General features: G+C 27.8%; 1 protein-coding gene across 5 annotated transcripts in view; it reads left to right on the top strand.

The window, feature by feature from the left end:
- The window catches only part of bru1 (bruno 1), a 618,688-nt gene that overhangs the window by 181,036 nt on the left and 423,148 nt on the right, over positions 1-14,504 (top strand). Inside the window, exon 1 of one of the 5 annotated variants that reach the window (XM_075296972.1) lies at positions 8,908-9,049. The exons of the other annotated variants lie outside the window; for them this stretch is intronic. Within the exon in view, the coding sequence (XP_075153087.1) occupies positions 8,988-9,049 (62 nt within the window). The 5' untranslated portion in view covers positions 8,908-8,987. Of the gene's footprint in view, positions 1-8,907; positions 9,050-14,504 lie in introns of those variants that run through there. 5 annotated transcript variants of the gene reach the window in all.

Below are 14,504 nucleotides of genomic sequence, written 5' to 3'. Positions count from 1 at the left end.
ATAGAAAATTCTGTCAAAAATTTGTCAACATGTTATTTCTATAGAAAATTTTTGCAAAATTTTATTTCTATAGAAAATTTTTGCAAAAATTTATTTCTATAGAAAATTTTTGCAAAATTTTATTTCTTTAGAAAATTTTATCAAAATTTTATTTCTATAGAAAATTTTTGCAAAATTTTATTTCTTGAGGAAATGTTTGCAAAATTTTAGTTCTATAGAAAATTTTGTCAAAATTTTATTTCTATACAAAATTTTTGCAAAATTTTATTTCTATAGAAAATTTTTGCAAAATTTTATTTCTTTAGAAATTTTTTTCAAAATTTTATTTCTATAGAAAATTTTGTCAAAATTTTATTTCTATAGAAAATTTTTGCAAAATTTTATTTCTATAGAAATTTTTTGCAAAATTTTATTTCTACAGAAAATTTTTGCAAAATTTTACTTCTTGAGTGAATTTTTGCAAAATTTTAGTTCTATAGAAAATTTTTTCAAAATTTTATTTCTATAGAAAATTTTGTCAAAATTTTATTTCTATAGAAAATTTTTGCAAAATTTTATTTCTATAGAAAATTTTTGCAAAATTTTATTTCTATAGATAATTTTTTAAAAATTTTCAAACAAAAACATTGAAAAAATTTTCTATAGAAAAAATTTTGCAAACATTTTCTACAGAAATGAAATGTTAAGAAAATTTTCTGTAGAAAACAAAATAAGAAAATGTTTGCAATATTTAATTTCTTGAGGAAATTTTTGCAGAATTTTAGTGCAATAGAAAATTCTGTCAAGAATTTGTCAAAATTTTAGTTCTATAGAAAATTTTTGCAAAATTTTATTTCTTTATAAATTTTTCGAATAAATATTGTAATAATTTGTACAAATCGAAACTGCTTTTCCCATATCTCATAATCTTCCAGTTGAGTGGTAAGAAGCCTGTTATTGCTCTATTGTATATGCTTGCGGTTATTGACAACATATTTTGGATAACAATTTCATTACATGATAACTTTGAAAATTTCTCTTATAATTATAGAAATTATTTTAAAATGTATATAATTTGCACTTGTAATTTCTTGTCTTACCTCACTTTACTCTAGTAAGTGATTTATGACAATAAAATAAATAAATGGTAGTAGATATGAAGAAAAAACGATAGCGTGTATTTTATTTTTAATTTATATTGAGTTGGCTTTAAAATTAAACCATAATGTAATAACGCCCTATTCGAACATGACATGCACTTCAATGATTTTGCATTGAAATCTCAATGCACTCCAATCTACTCCCCTAAAAAAGATCTTAGGGCCATGCAAACTTAGTACTATGTAAGAGTGGTGCAAAGACATGCAATCTCATGCAGTGGGACAAAGAAGCGTGTCAAAAGAGCATTTACAAAAGAATACAATTTGCATGGAAATACAGCAATAACATTCATACTTGATTTTTTTTTGCCTTTACATATCTACGATATATGGAATTGCTTGGTTGTTGGTTCGAGTCGGGGTTTTTATTCTCACAAATTTCTTCGATTCGATGTTTTTCTCGAAAATACTCTTTCGCGTGGGTTCAATAAAAGTTCTTACCGTTTTTTTTTGCCTTTTTTATGTACTTACACCAGAACAAATGGAAAAGCGAAAAGCCAAAGGAACGATTGCCATAAAAAGAAATCCATAAACAAAGTTCCTTCGACAAAGTGCAAAATCGACAATCGTCGACGGTGAACAAACTCATAACCATAAAGAAAAAGTATAAAACATAAAACGATATTGTACATTTAAATAAAAACAAACACAACAGCAAACACAACTCACAAATAATAAAATGCATAAATGTAAGCTTTCGATTACAAAAATTTTTAAGGTTTTTGTTAAGAAGAGGTTTGGGCTACACATTATTAATTTGAGTGTAGGTGGTGGAAAGTATAGGCGATTTAGTGTCGAGTTAAAATTGGAAGAGAGAAATATCGAGAGTTTGTGGTGTTAATGACCACTTTGCATAACTAGAGTGCTGAACTAGAAAAAAAATGCCCATTTCTTTTTTTTTATACCCTGCTCCACACTGTGGAACAGGGTATTATAAGTTATTGCGTATGTTTGCAACACCCAGAAGGAGACGAGATAGACACATGGTGTCTTTGGCAAAAATGCTCAGGGTGGACTCCTGAGTCGATATAGCCATGTCCGTCTGTCCGTCTGTCCGTCTGTCCGTGAACACATTTTTGTAATCAAAGTCTAGGTCGTAGTTTTAGTCCAATCGACTTCAAATTTGTCACAAGTATGTGTTTTGGCTCAGAATAGATACCTATTGATTTTGGAAGATATCGGTTCAGATTTAGATATAGCTCCCATATATATCTTTCGCCCGATATGGACTAATACGGTCCCAGAAGCCAGAGTTTTACCCCAATTTGGAAGAAATTTTGCACTAGGAGTTCAGTTAGTAGTGTAGTCTAGTGTGCCAAATTTTATTGAAATCGGTTCAGATTTAGATATAGCTCCCATATATATCGTTCGTCCGATTTACACTCATATGACCACAGAGGCCAATTTTTCGCTCCGATTTAGTTGAAATTTTGCACAGGGAGTAGAATTAGCATCATAGCTATGCATGCCAAATTTGGTTGAAATCGGTTCAGATTTAGATATAGCTCCCATATATAGCTTTCGCCCGATTTACACTCATATGACCACAGAGGCCAATTTTTTGCTCCGATTTAGCTGAAATTTTGCACAGGGAGTAGAATTAGCATTGTAGCTATGCGTGCCAAATTTGGTTGAAATCGGTTCAGATTTAGATATATCTCCCATATATAGCTTTCGCCCGATTTACACTCATATGACCACAGAGGCCAATTTTTTGCTCCGATTTAGTTGAAATTTTGCACAGGGAGTAGAATTAGCATTGTAGCTATGCGTGCCAAATTTGGTTGAAATCGGTTCAGATTTAGATATAGCTCCCATATATATGTTTTTCTGATTTCGACAAAAATGGTCAAAATACCAACATTTCCCTTGTAAAATCGCCACTGCTTAGTCGAAAAGCTGTTAAAATGACTTTAATTTTCCTAAACTTCTATTACATATATATTGAGCGATAAATCATAAATAAATTTTTGCAAAGTTTCCTTAAAATTGTTTCAGATTTAAATTTATCCCATATTTTTTTACTAACATTGTGTTCCACCTTAGGGCTTTATCCGACTTAAATTTTGAGTCTATAGATTTTGTAGAAGTCTATCAAATTCTGTCCAGATCGAGTGATAGTTAAATGTATGTATTTGGGACAAACCTTTATATATAGCACCCAACACATTTGACGGATGTGATATGGTATCGAAAATTTAGATCTACAAAGTGGTGCAGGGTATAATATAGTCGGCCCCGCCCGACTTTAGACTTTCCTTACTTGTTTTACTTAAATTTTTTTGCTATAAATTGTGAGCCTAAGAGGCACTGTAATACAAAAAAATTAATAATTTGCTTTTAAAATTATACTCAAACAAGTAATTAAAGTTTAAAGTCGGACGGACGAAAATTTTTAATACAATCTTAACTCCTTCAAATTTGTTTGGAGCAATCACGAAATTAATTGATCCAATTAATTTTTTAATTGAAATGTTTTCAATCATAGAAATGATAAAATATATTAAAAAATTAATTGATAGTCAATTAAAAAATTAATTGATAGTCAATTAAAAAATTTTGATACTAATTGATACTATTAATTTGTATGATTGATTTTTGTTTCATTTAAAAAATTTGTTCAATCAATTAAATTTGTAATTGAATATTTTCTAAAACTCAATTAAGACTTCAATTGGAAAAATTTTAGTGAAATTTTTTTCTGTGTAAGACGATCTGTATACTTAAAGAAGGGACTATGACGACTCTTTCTGGGCTTTACATATAAATGCACAAACTTATTATACCCTGTACCACAGTAATGGTGAAGGGTATAAAAAATCACAATCTTAGGATGCAAGTAAACTTATTTTTGAGTGGATTTTAAGGACATGAAATGTTTGTGCTTTTCAATGTGAGTCCAACGATGCTCCAACTATTATATCTCATATGAAAATTGCCTGCAAAATTGCCTATGACCTTCTCATTGGATTCATAGAGTGACTGGTTAAAGTTTGGAAAATCCGCCACAAATTTCATATAAAAATAAAATTTTGACATAATTGTCTACAGAAATAAAATTTTGACAAATTTTTCTATAGAAATAAAATTTTGACAAAATTTTCTATAGAAATAAAATTTTTACTAAATTTCCTATAGAAATAAAATTTTGGTACACTTTTCTATATAAATAAAATTTTGACAAAATTTTGTATAGAAATAAAATATAGACAAAATTTTTTATAGAAATAAAATTTTGACAAAATTTTCTATAGAAAATTTCCTATAGAAATAAAATTTTGGTACAATTTTCTATAGAAATCAAATTTTGGCAAAATTTTCTATAGAAATAAAATTTTCTATAGAAATACAACTTTGACAAAAGTTTCTATGGAAATAAAATTTTGACAAAATTTTCTATAGAAATAAAATTTTGACAAAATTTTCTATAGCAATGAAATTTTGACAAAATTTCCTATAGGAATAAAAATTTGACAAAATTTTGTATAGAAATACAATTTTGACAACATTTTCTATAAAAATAGAATTTAGCAAAATAAGATTTTTTATTTGGTAGTTTTTTGGTAACATTTTCTTCAAATTTTGGTAGATTGTTTTTATAGAAATAAAATTTTAACAAAATTTTCTATAGAAATATAAGTTTTTTTAAATATAAGTCGGTAGTTTTTAGTGACATTTTCTTCAAATTTTGGTAGATTATAAAATTTTGACAAAATTTTTTATAGAAATATAAGTTTGACAAAATTTTCTATAGAAATAAAATTTTGACAAAAGTTTCTATATAAATAAAATTTTCCATAGAAATAAAATTTTGACAAGATTTTCTATAGAAATAAAATTTTGACAAAATTTTCTATAGAAATAACATTTTGACAAAATTATCTATGGAAATAAAAGTTTGACAAAATTTTCTATAGAAATAAATGTTTGACAACATTTTCTATAAAAATAAAATTTTGACAAAATCTACATATATATAATTCAATCTATGTTTGTTTATTTGTTTGTTTGTTTGTTTGTTTGTATGTACCGAGTTGGCTCCGAAACGGCTGAACCGATTTACTTGAAACTTTCAGAGATCGTAGGGGGCGTTCATGTGGTGAAAATAGGGTACCTCATTTTTTAATACCTGGTCGCGGAGGGGGACCTCCCCTTTGTCGGACTTTTTGAAAATTGGACCAAAGTTGACCGATTTGGTTGAAATTTTCGTTGAAGATTGGGGTTGGCATCTAGTCAAAGATCCGCTACTTTTTATTTCGATATTTGGTGGCGGAGGGGGGCCTCTCCTTTGTTCGACTTTTTTTAAAGTACAGTGAAAAAACTAAAATTCTCTAAATTATCTGAGATTTACAGAGAACATGTGGTGAGGTTATGGAATTAATATGGGGTACCCGATGATTTCATATGTGGATGGGGAGGGGGACCTCCCCCTTGCCCTACTTTTTGAAACTTGGAACAAAATTATGCGATTTGCTTGAAATTTTCATTGAATGTTGGGGTTGGCATGTAGACAAAAATCCGCTACATTATTTTTCGATATTTGGTCGGGGAGGGGGACCACACCTTTGCCCAAATTTTTTTTTTGGAAGTTCAAACAAAACTAAACTCCGCCGAATGAAATTTTACAGAAAAAATGGGTTACGAAATTTATATCAGGTTCCTGATTTTTTAATAAAAATAAAAGGACATAGGGAGACATCCGCTTCTCTTAAGTACATACAGAGAAACAATTAAACTTTACCGAGTTACTTGAAATTTACAGAGGACTGGGGAGAGATCGTAACCTCCGTCAACCGTAATAGTTAATACCTGATTTTGTGATATTTGGACGGACGGGGAGGAGGTCCTCCTCTAAAACTACAACAAAATTTAAGTTTTCTTGAAATTTACAAAGGCAGTGGGGGAAGGTTATGAACGAAGAGGCAACCTTCCTTGCCCCACACTTGAAGGAAAGTTTCAAGAATTTTCAGGGAAGGTTAGGGGTGTCGATATTGTATCGGGGAAAGTGACGTCCCTTTAAAACAATAGAGCAAAATTTAAACATCTCCGATCTACTTGAAATTTACAGGGACGTGGCAGGAGGTGATTAAATTTATACATAATTTTTAAATTACTATATGATTTTTCGATATCTGGTTGGGGAAGGGGAAAATTGAAATAAACTTTATCGATTTACTTCGATAGAATTTATAGGGACCATTGAGTAGTTGCGAAATTAATATGGGGTACGTGATAGTCCGATATCAGGTCGGAGTGGAGCGAAGGTGGGGAGAGGGTTCCCTTTTGTCCGTTTTTTTTTTTTCTTAAATTGAAAGTAGAGGGTTGTCCGTAAATGGGAACTCGGTACATAATTTTATGATTTTTGCACAGGTTTCTGCCAGACTTCTTTTTAGTCTTCTTTTTAGTAAAGAGAGGGTTCCCTTTTGTCCGTTTTTTTTTCTTAAGTTGAAAGTAGAGGGTTGTCCGTAAATGGGAACTCGGTACATAATTTTATGATTTTTGTACAGGCTTCTGCCAGACTTCTTTTTAGTAAAGAACTTAAATTTACATGAAATTGGCAGCCAACGTAGAGGGTGCATCATTTTCCAACATTTTAGCAAATGTTAATGTGGTAAAATTTTTTACTACTTTTGCTTTTCCTGATTTATTGGATAGGAAACAGTAATTCTTTGTATGTTATTATAATATAGTGCCTAATTTTCAGATATGTTGAGGAGAAGGATACCTTTCCTTGACAAACCCCACTTAAAATTCACAAGAAATATAGAAGATTGTCCAACTACTTGAATACAGAACATTATTAAAAAAATTTGGAGGAAAGGGTACACCCTCTCCCGCCGTATTTGTACCTATAAACGAAAAATCAAGTAGTCCGATTTGTTTAAAAGAATTGAAATCTTTTCGAATTTGTTTTCAGCACGAAGGATATAGTTGACTAAGTTAATGCAAAATGTTCCTCCAAATACGCTTCGGAAGGCGCAGCGAAGCGGGCCGGGTTACGCTAGTTTGCTATAAAAATAAAATTTTGACAACATTTTCTATAAAAATAAAATTTTGACAAAATTTTCTATAGAAATAAAATTTTGCAAAATATGATATTTTTGTTTGGTAGTTTTTGTGGTAACATTTTCTCCAAATTTTGGTAGATTACGTTTGGCTTGAACAATAACCGAGAACACGAAGCCAAGGGAATACAATGAATGACCTATTCATTCAGCTAATTTTTATACCCTTCACCACTACTGTGGTACAATAAGTTTGTGCATTTGTATATAACACCAAGAAGGAGTAATCATAGACCAACCTTTTACTATACGGATCGGCTTAGAATTAAATTCTGAGTCGATATACCGATGTCTGTCTGTCTGTCTGTCCGTCTATCTGTCTGTCTGTTGATGTATTTTTGTGTGCAAAGTACAGCTCACAGTTTTAGTCCGATTGTCCTAAAATTTGGTATAGGGTCCTGTTTCGGCTCAAAGACGATCCCTATTGATTTTGGAAAAAATCGGTTCAGATTTAGATATAGCTGCCATATATATTTGTCACCGATCTGGTCATAATTGGCGTGTATATCAACCGATCTTCCTCAAATTCCGTACATCCGAATATTTTATGAGTCTCGAAAAACTTGCAAAATATCAGCCAAATCGGTTCAGATTTAGATATAGCTCCCATATATAGCTTTCGCCCGATTTACACTCAATTGCCCACAGAGGCCAATTTGCTCCGATTTAGTTGAAATTTTGCATAAGGAGTAGAATTAGCATTGTAACTATGCGTGCCAAATTTGGTTGAAATCGGTTCAGATTTGGATACATCTCCAATATATAGCTTTCGCCCGATTTACACTCATATGACCACAGAGGCCAATTTTTAACTCCGATTTAGTTGAAATTTTGCACAGGGAGTAGAATTAGCATTGTAGCTATGCCTGCCAAATTTGGTTGACATCGCTTCAAATTTAGATATAGCTCCCATATATATATATATATGTTTTTCTGATTTCGACAAAAATTGTCAAAATACCAACAGTTTCCTTGTTAAATCGCCACTGCTTAGTCGAAAAGTTCTAAAAATGACTCTAATTTTCCTAAACTTCTAATACATATATATCGAGCGATAAATCATAAATAAACTTTTGCGAAGTTTCCTTAAAATTGCTTCAGATTTAAATGCTTCCCATATTTTTTACTAACATTGTGTTCCAATCTAGTTTTTTTACTAACATTGTGTTCCACCCTAGTTTTTTTACTAACATTGTGTTCCACCCTAGTACATTAGCCAACTTAAATTTTGAGTCTATAGATTTTGTAAAAGTCTTTCAAATCCTGTCCACATCGAGTGATATTTAAATGTATGTGTTTGGGACAAACCTTTATATATAGCCCCCAACACGTTTGACGAATGTGATATGGTATCGAAAATTTAGATCTACTAAGTGGTGCAGGGTATAATATAGTCGGCCCCGCCCAACTTTAGACTTTCCTTACTTGTTTTAATTCATAATTTTTCTCAATGTTCGACTTTCAACTTTTAATTGAAAATATTTGGGTGATATTTTTTCTGAGTACTCCTACTAATAGAAAGAAAACAAAATTGGATTTAAATGTCATTCTATTTGAAAAAATCCCCAATTTTGAATGTCATTTATATATTGTCATAATAAGAAAAAAAAAAACGTTTAAAAATATTGATATTGTAATTTTTTAGTTATAAGCCTTTCGGCATATCGTTTTGCTAAATTATCAGTGTTTTCGTAATTTGATTAAGTGTGATAGTAATCTTTTGACTAACGTTTATCTACGTAAAATTTATTAATAAGAAAATTATTGAAAAAAAAAGAGAAAAATGGATAAACCCCATTATCAATTAATACCTAAAAGTATGATGAAGAATATCAATGAACTTTGGTAAGTGACCAAAAATTTATTGATCATAATTTCAAAGATGTTTTCTCTACTACATTCGAGAAAAGATCAAAGAGGGGCATACATCCGATTTTTACATCATTTTGAAGGTTATAATATATATTGCTATTATCGTAGGTGTTATAAAGTCGCATATATGTCAATGTTGATGGTGAATCAGTATTTTCATCGATCTAGCCATGTCTATGCCTCTGCTCATCTATAGGATAATGCAAAAATATAATATGTTCTGATAACTAATTCAGAATACGATTAAAGTTAATACTGAAATTTGGTAGACCCAAGGAAATTTGAATGCTGATTGACTGCAGTTTTAGGTCACTATTAATAATTCCGTGATTGAAGCAATTTCCATTATTCCAAATTTTCTATAGAAATAAAATTTTGGTACAATTTTCTATAGAAATAAAATTTCGACAAAATTTTCTATAGAAATAAAATTTTGACAAAATTTGCTCTAGAAATACAATTTTAACAAAATTTTTTATAAAAATAAAATTTTGACAAAATTTTCTATAGAAATAAAATTTTGACAAAATTTTCTATAGAAAAAAAATTTGACAAAATTTTTATAGAAAAAAAATTTGACAAAATTTTTTATAAAACTAAAATTTTGATAAAATCTTCTATAGAAATAAAATTTTGGCAAAATTTTCGATAGAAATAAAATTTTGATATAATTTTCAATAGAAGTAAAATATTCATAAAATTTTTCTAGAAATAAAATTTTGGCAAAATTTTCTATAGAAATAAAATTTTGGCAAAATTTTCTATAGAAATAAAATTTTGGCAAAATTTTCTATAGAAATAAAATTTTGGCAAAATTTTCTATAGAAATAAAATTTTGACAAAATTTGCTATATAAATAAAATTTTGACAAAATTTTCTATAGAAATAAAATTTTGACAAAATTTTCTATAGAAATAAAATTTTGTCAAAATTTTCTATAGGAATAAAATTTTGATTAAATTTTCTATAGAAATAAAATTTCGACAAAATTTTCTACAGAAATAATTTTTTTACAAAATTTTCTATAAAAATAAAATTTTGATAAAATTTTCAATAGAAATAAAATTTTGACAAAATTTTCTACAGAAATAAAATTTTGACAAAATTTTCTATAGAAACAAAATTTTGATAAAATTTTCAATAGAAATCAAATATTCATAAAATTGTTTATAGAAACAAAATGTTCATAAAATTTTCTATAGAAATAAAATTTTGACAAATTTTGCTATAGATATAAAATGTTGCTATAGATATAAAATTTTGACAAAATTTTCTATAGAAATAAAAATTGAACAAAATTTTCTATAGAAATAAAATTGTGACAAAATTTCTTATAGAAAATGCAATTTTATTGACTGCAATTTTAGGTCACTATTAATAATTCCGTGATTGAAGCAATTTCCATTATTCAAAATTTTCTATAGAATTAAATTTTTAATAAAAATTTCTATAGAACTAAAATGTTGCTAAAATTTTCTATAGAAATAAAATTTTTACAAAATTGTCTATAGAAATAAAATTTTGACAAAATTTTCTATAGAAATAAAATTTTCATAAAATTTTTTATAGAAATAAAATTTTGGCAAAATTTTCTATAGAAATAAAATTTTGACTGACTTTTCAATATAAACAATATTTTGACAAACTTTTCTATAGAAATAAAATTTTGATAAAATTTTCAATAGGAATACAATTTTTATACAATTTTCCATAAAAATAAAATTTTGACAAAATATTCCATAAAAATAAAAGTTTGACAAAATTTTCTATAGAAATTAAATTATGACAAAATTTTCTATAGAAATAAAATTGTGACAAAATTTTTTATAGAAATAAAATTGTGACAAAATTTTTTATAGAAAATGCAATTGTATTGACTGCAATTTTAGGTCACTATTAATAGTTCCGTGATTGAAGCAATTTCCATTATTCAAAATTTTCTATAGAACTAAAATTTTGACAAAATTTTGTATAGAAATAAATTTTTTACAAAATTTTCTATAGAAATAAAATTTTGGCAAAATTTTCTATAGAAAAAAAATTTTTGACAAAGTTTTCTATAGAAATAAAGTTTTGACAAAATTTTCTATAGAAATAATATTTTGACAAAATTTTCTATAGAAATAATATTTTGACAAAATTGTCTATAGGAATAACATTTTGACAAAATTTTATACAGAAATAATTTTTTTACAAAATTTTCTATAAAAATAAAATTTTGGCAAATTTTTCTATAGAAATAAAATTTTGGCAAAAATGTCTATAGAAATAAAATTTAGATAAAATTTTCTATAGAAATAAAACTTTGACAAAATTTTCCATAAAAATAAAATTTTGACAAAATTTTTCATAAAAATAAAATTTTGACAAAATTTTCCATAGAAATTTTAATTTTGACGAAATTTTCTATAGAAATAAAATTTTGACAAAATTTTTTATGGAAATACAATTTTGACAAAATTGCCTATTGAAATAAAATTTTGACAAAATTTTGTATAGAAATAAAATTTATACAAAATTTTCTGTAGGAAATTTAATATGTTCTGATAACTTTTTCAGAATACAATCAAAGTTAATACTGAAATTTGATAGACACGAGGAATTTGAATGCTGATTGGCTGCAATTTTAGGTCACTATTAATTAATTATTAATTCCGTTATTTAAGCAATTTTCGTTATCCAAAAATTATTTGGATAACAAATTTCCTGATTAAAATCAAAAAATATGTGTTTCCTCTACCCTCAGAAAAATTCAACGACAAATTTTATAGCCGAGAAAACTATATTTTAGTTAATGAAAATTTGTTTATAGTTAAATTTTACCAAATTTTCTAATTTTAATTATTTTTAATTATTTTTTTTTTTTAATTCAAGCAAAGAATCTTTTTAAATACAAGTTTTGCAATTTTAGTTTTTTCTGATTCAATCACGAAATTAATTGATCCAATTAATTTTTTAATTGAAATGTTTTCAATCACAAAAGTAATAGTATCAATTAAAAAATTAATTAAAGTTCAATTAAAAAATTAATTAAAGTTCAATTAAAAAATTAATTGATATAAATAATTTTTGTGATTGATTTTTGTTTCATTTAAAAAAAATTGTTGATTCATTTAATTTTTTAATTGAATATTTTTTAAAACTCAATTAAAATTTTAATTGGAAAATTTTAGGGAAATTTTTTTCTGTTGTCCAATTGAATGTTTTAAATCATTATAGTCACCTTTTACTAGGCACTTTGACTTTCTTTCTTATGTATTTTTAATGTAAATTAAATGCCCATTAAAATAGTGTTAAAATTATACGAATTGTTTTATATAATTATTTCCTTCCTACGCTAATTCTTGTTTTTAGTTTCCTATATAATTTTCATTAAAGTTTATGGCTTAATTATCCAAATAAAAATAGCATGTTTAAGACAAAAGACCAAAAAAACCAAAAAGAAAACATCAAGCATACAAAATTAAAGCATGACCTTTGGCAATAATTTTTGGCAGTTGTAGTTACAAGGCGGAAACAACTATTAAAGCAACACCATCAAGTAGGGTAATTGAACAAAAGAGAGAGAGAGAGAATAAAATCCAGCCTTTCAAAACCCAAATTAGCTTTGATGACGATGACGCCTGTAAGAAATTTAATGACAAAAGAAAATTCCCAGACAAAATAAATTTATTTTATTTTATAGGACATAGCGAGTAAATGTTTGCCATCATGCAATCTTGTTACAGGCTAAGTAATGTAGTATTTTACCACCAAAAATTGGTTTATTCAAATTTTTACAAATGTTGACAAATTCGTCTATAAGAATGCCGCCAATGAAAAACAAAAATATATCACGAATAGAAATAAATCGCCTAAAAGTATACTACAAAACTTACATATAATAGGTAATCAAATATGTACATGAAACCATACACACACACAAATGATAAGATTATTTTTGTGAATACTAAGCATGATATGTTGAAAGTTTTTTTGTTTTATGTGGCTGGGTGTATGTGAACTCTACAGGAAATTATTCATTGGGAACACCTTAACCCCCGAGAGACACATCATAAGTTTACACTTCACCCCTGCTTATGCGGACAGCCAGCACTATTACTAGCAGCACCAACACCACCACCACGAATACCACTACCCAATCATCAGAAACCCTATCATGTTACGATTGCTAACAATCATGCAAATTACATAGAATGGCAATAATCTGAAAGCCTATAAATATTATAAAAGACATAAGTAGATTGAATGAATAGGTTATTAAATAAGTGTGATTTATGGTAAGGTGGAAAAGAAAAATTGTTAGAATTAGTTATACCAATAGAATATTAATGTGAAAAAAAAATGAAATTGAGGCGCCACATAGTAAGAAGTCATGAAATAAATTCTGATATTCAGAAATAAATTAAACTTCCAAGTTGAGGACTTGAAATTATTCCACAAAAATATAATAAATCCTCAAAAATGTTAATAAATATATCCAATAAATTTTTTGCAACTTACTTGAAATTGAAATTATATTTTAATTTATTATTTCTTTACAAACTTGGACTGAGCCTCGGAAATTGGACCAATGATAACTCCAATTTCTTGAATGTGCCATCATTTTGCAAACCTATTTGACAATCATAACATTTTGCGAATATGTTATGCAACAAAGTAAAGCATTATATTCTTTTTATACCCTCCACCATAGGATGGGGGGTATATTACCTGTGTCATTCAGTTTGTAACACATCGAAGTATTGCTCTAGGACCCCATAAAGTATATATGTATTCTGGGTCGTGGTGAAATTCTGAGTCGATCTAAGCGTGTCCGTCCGTCCGTTTGTTGAAATCACGCTAACTTCCGAACGAAGCAAGCTATTGACTTGAATCACAAGTAGTTATTATTGATGTAGGTCAGATGGTATTGCAAATGGGCCATATCGGTTCACTTTTACGTATAGGCCCCATGTAAACAGACCCCCAGACTTGGCTTGCGGGGCCTCCAGGAGAAGCATATTTCATCCGATCCGGCTGAAATTTGGTACGTGGTGCTAGTATATGTTCTCTAATAACCATGCAAGAATTGGTCCACATCGGCTTATAATTACATATAGCACCCATATAAACCGATTCCCAGATTTGGCTTGCGGAGCCACTAAGAGAAGCAAATTTCATCTGATCCGGTTGAAATTTAGTACATGCACACAAAAAAAATTTCACGAAAATTTTTACAATTAAAATTTTAATTGCGTTTTAAAAAATATTCAATTAAAAATTTAATTGATTCAACAAATTTTTTAATTGAAACAAAAATCAATCACAAAAATATTAGTATCAATTAATTTTTTAATTGGATCAATTAACTTTTTAATTGACCTTCAATTAATTTTTTAATTGATACTATCATTTCTGTGATTGAAGACATTTCAATTAAACATTA

Source organism: Haematobia irritans, chromosome 2, assembly GCF_050003625.1.
Source record: "Haematobia irritans isolate KBUSLIRL chromosome 2, ASM5000362v1, whole genome shotgun sequence".
NCBI lineage: Eukaryota > Metazoa > Arthropoda > Insecta > Diptera > Muscidae > Haematobia > Haematobia irritans.
The sequence above is the reverse complement of the archived record's forward strand: the minus strand, read 5'-3'. Positions and strand labels throughout refer to the sequence as shown.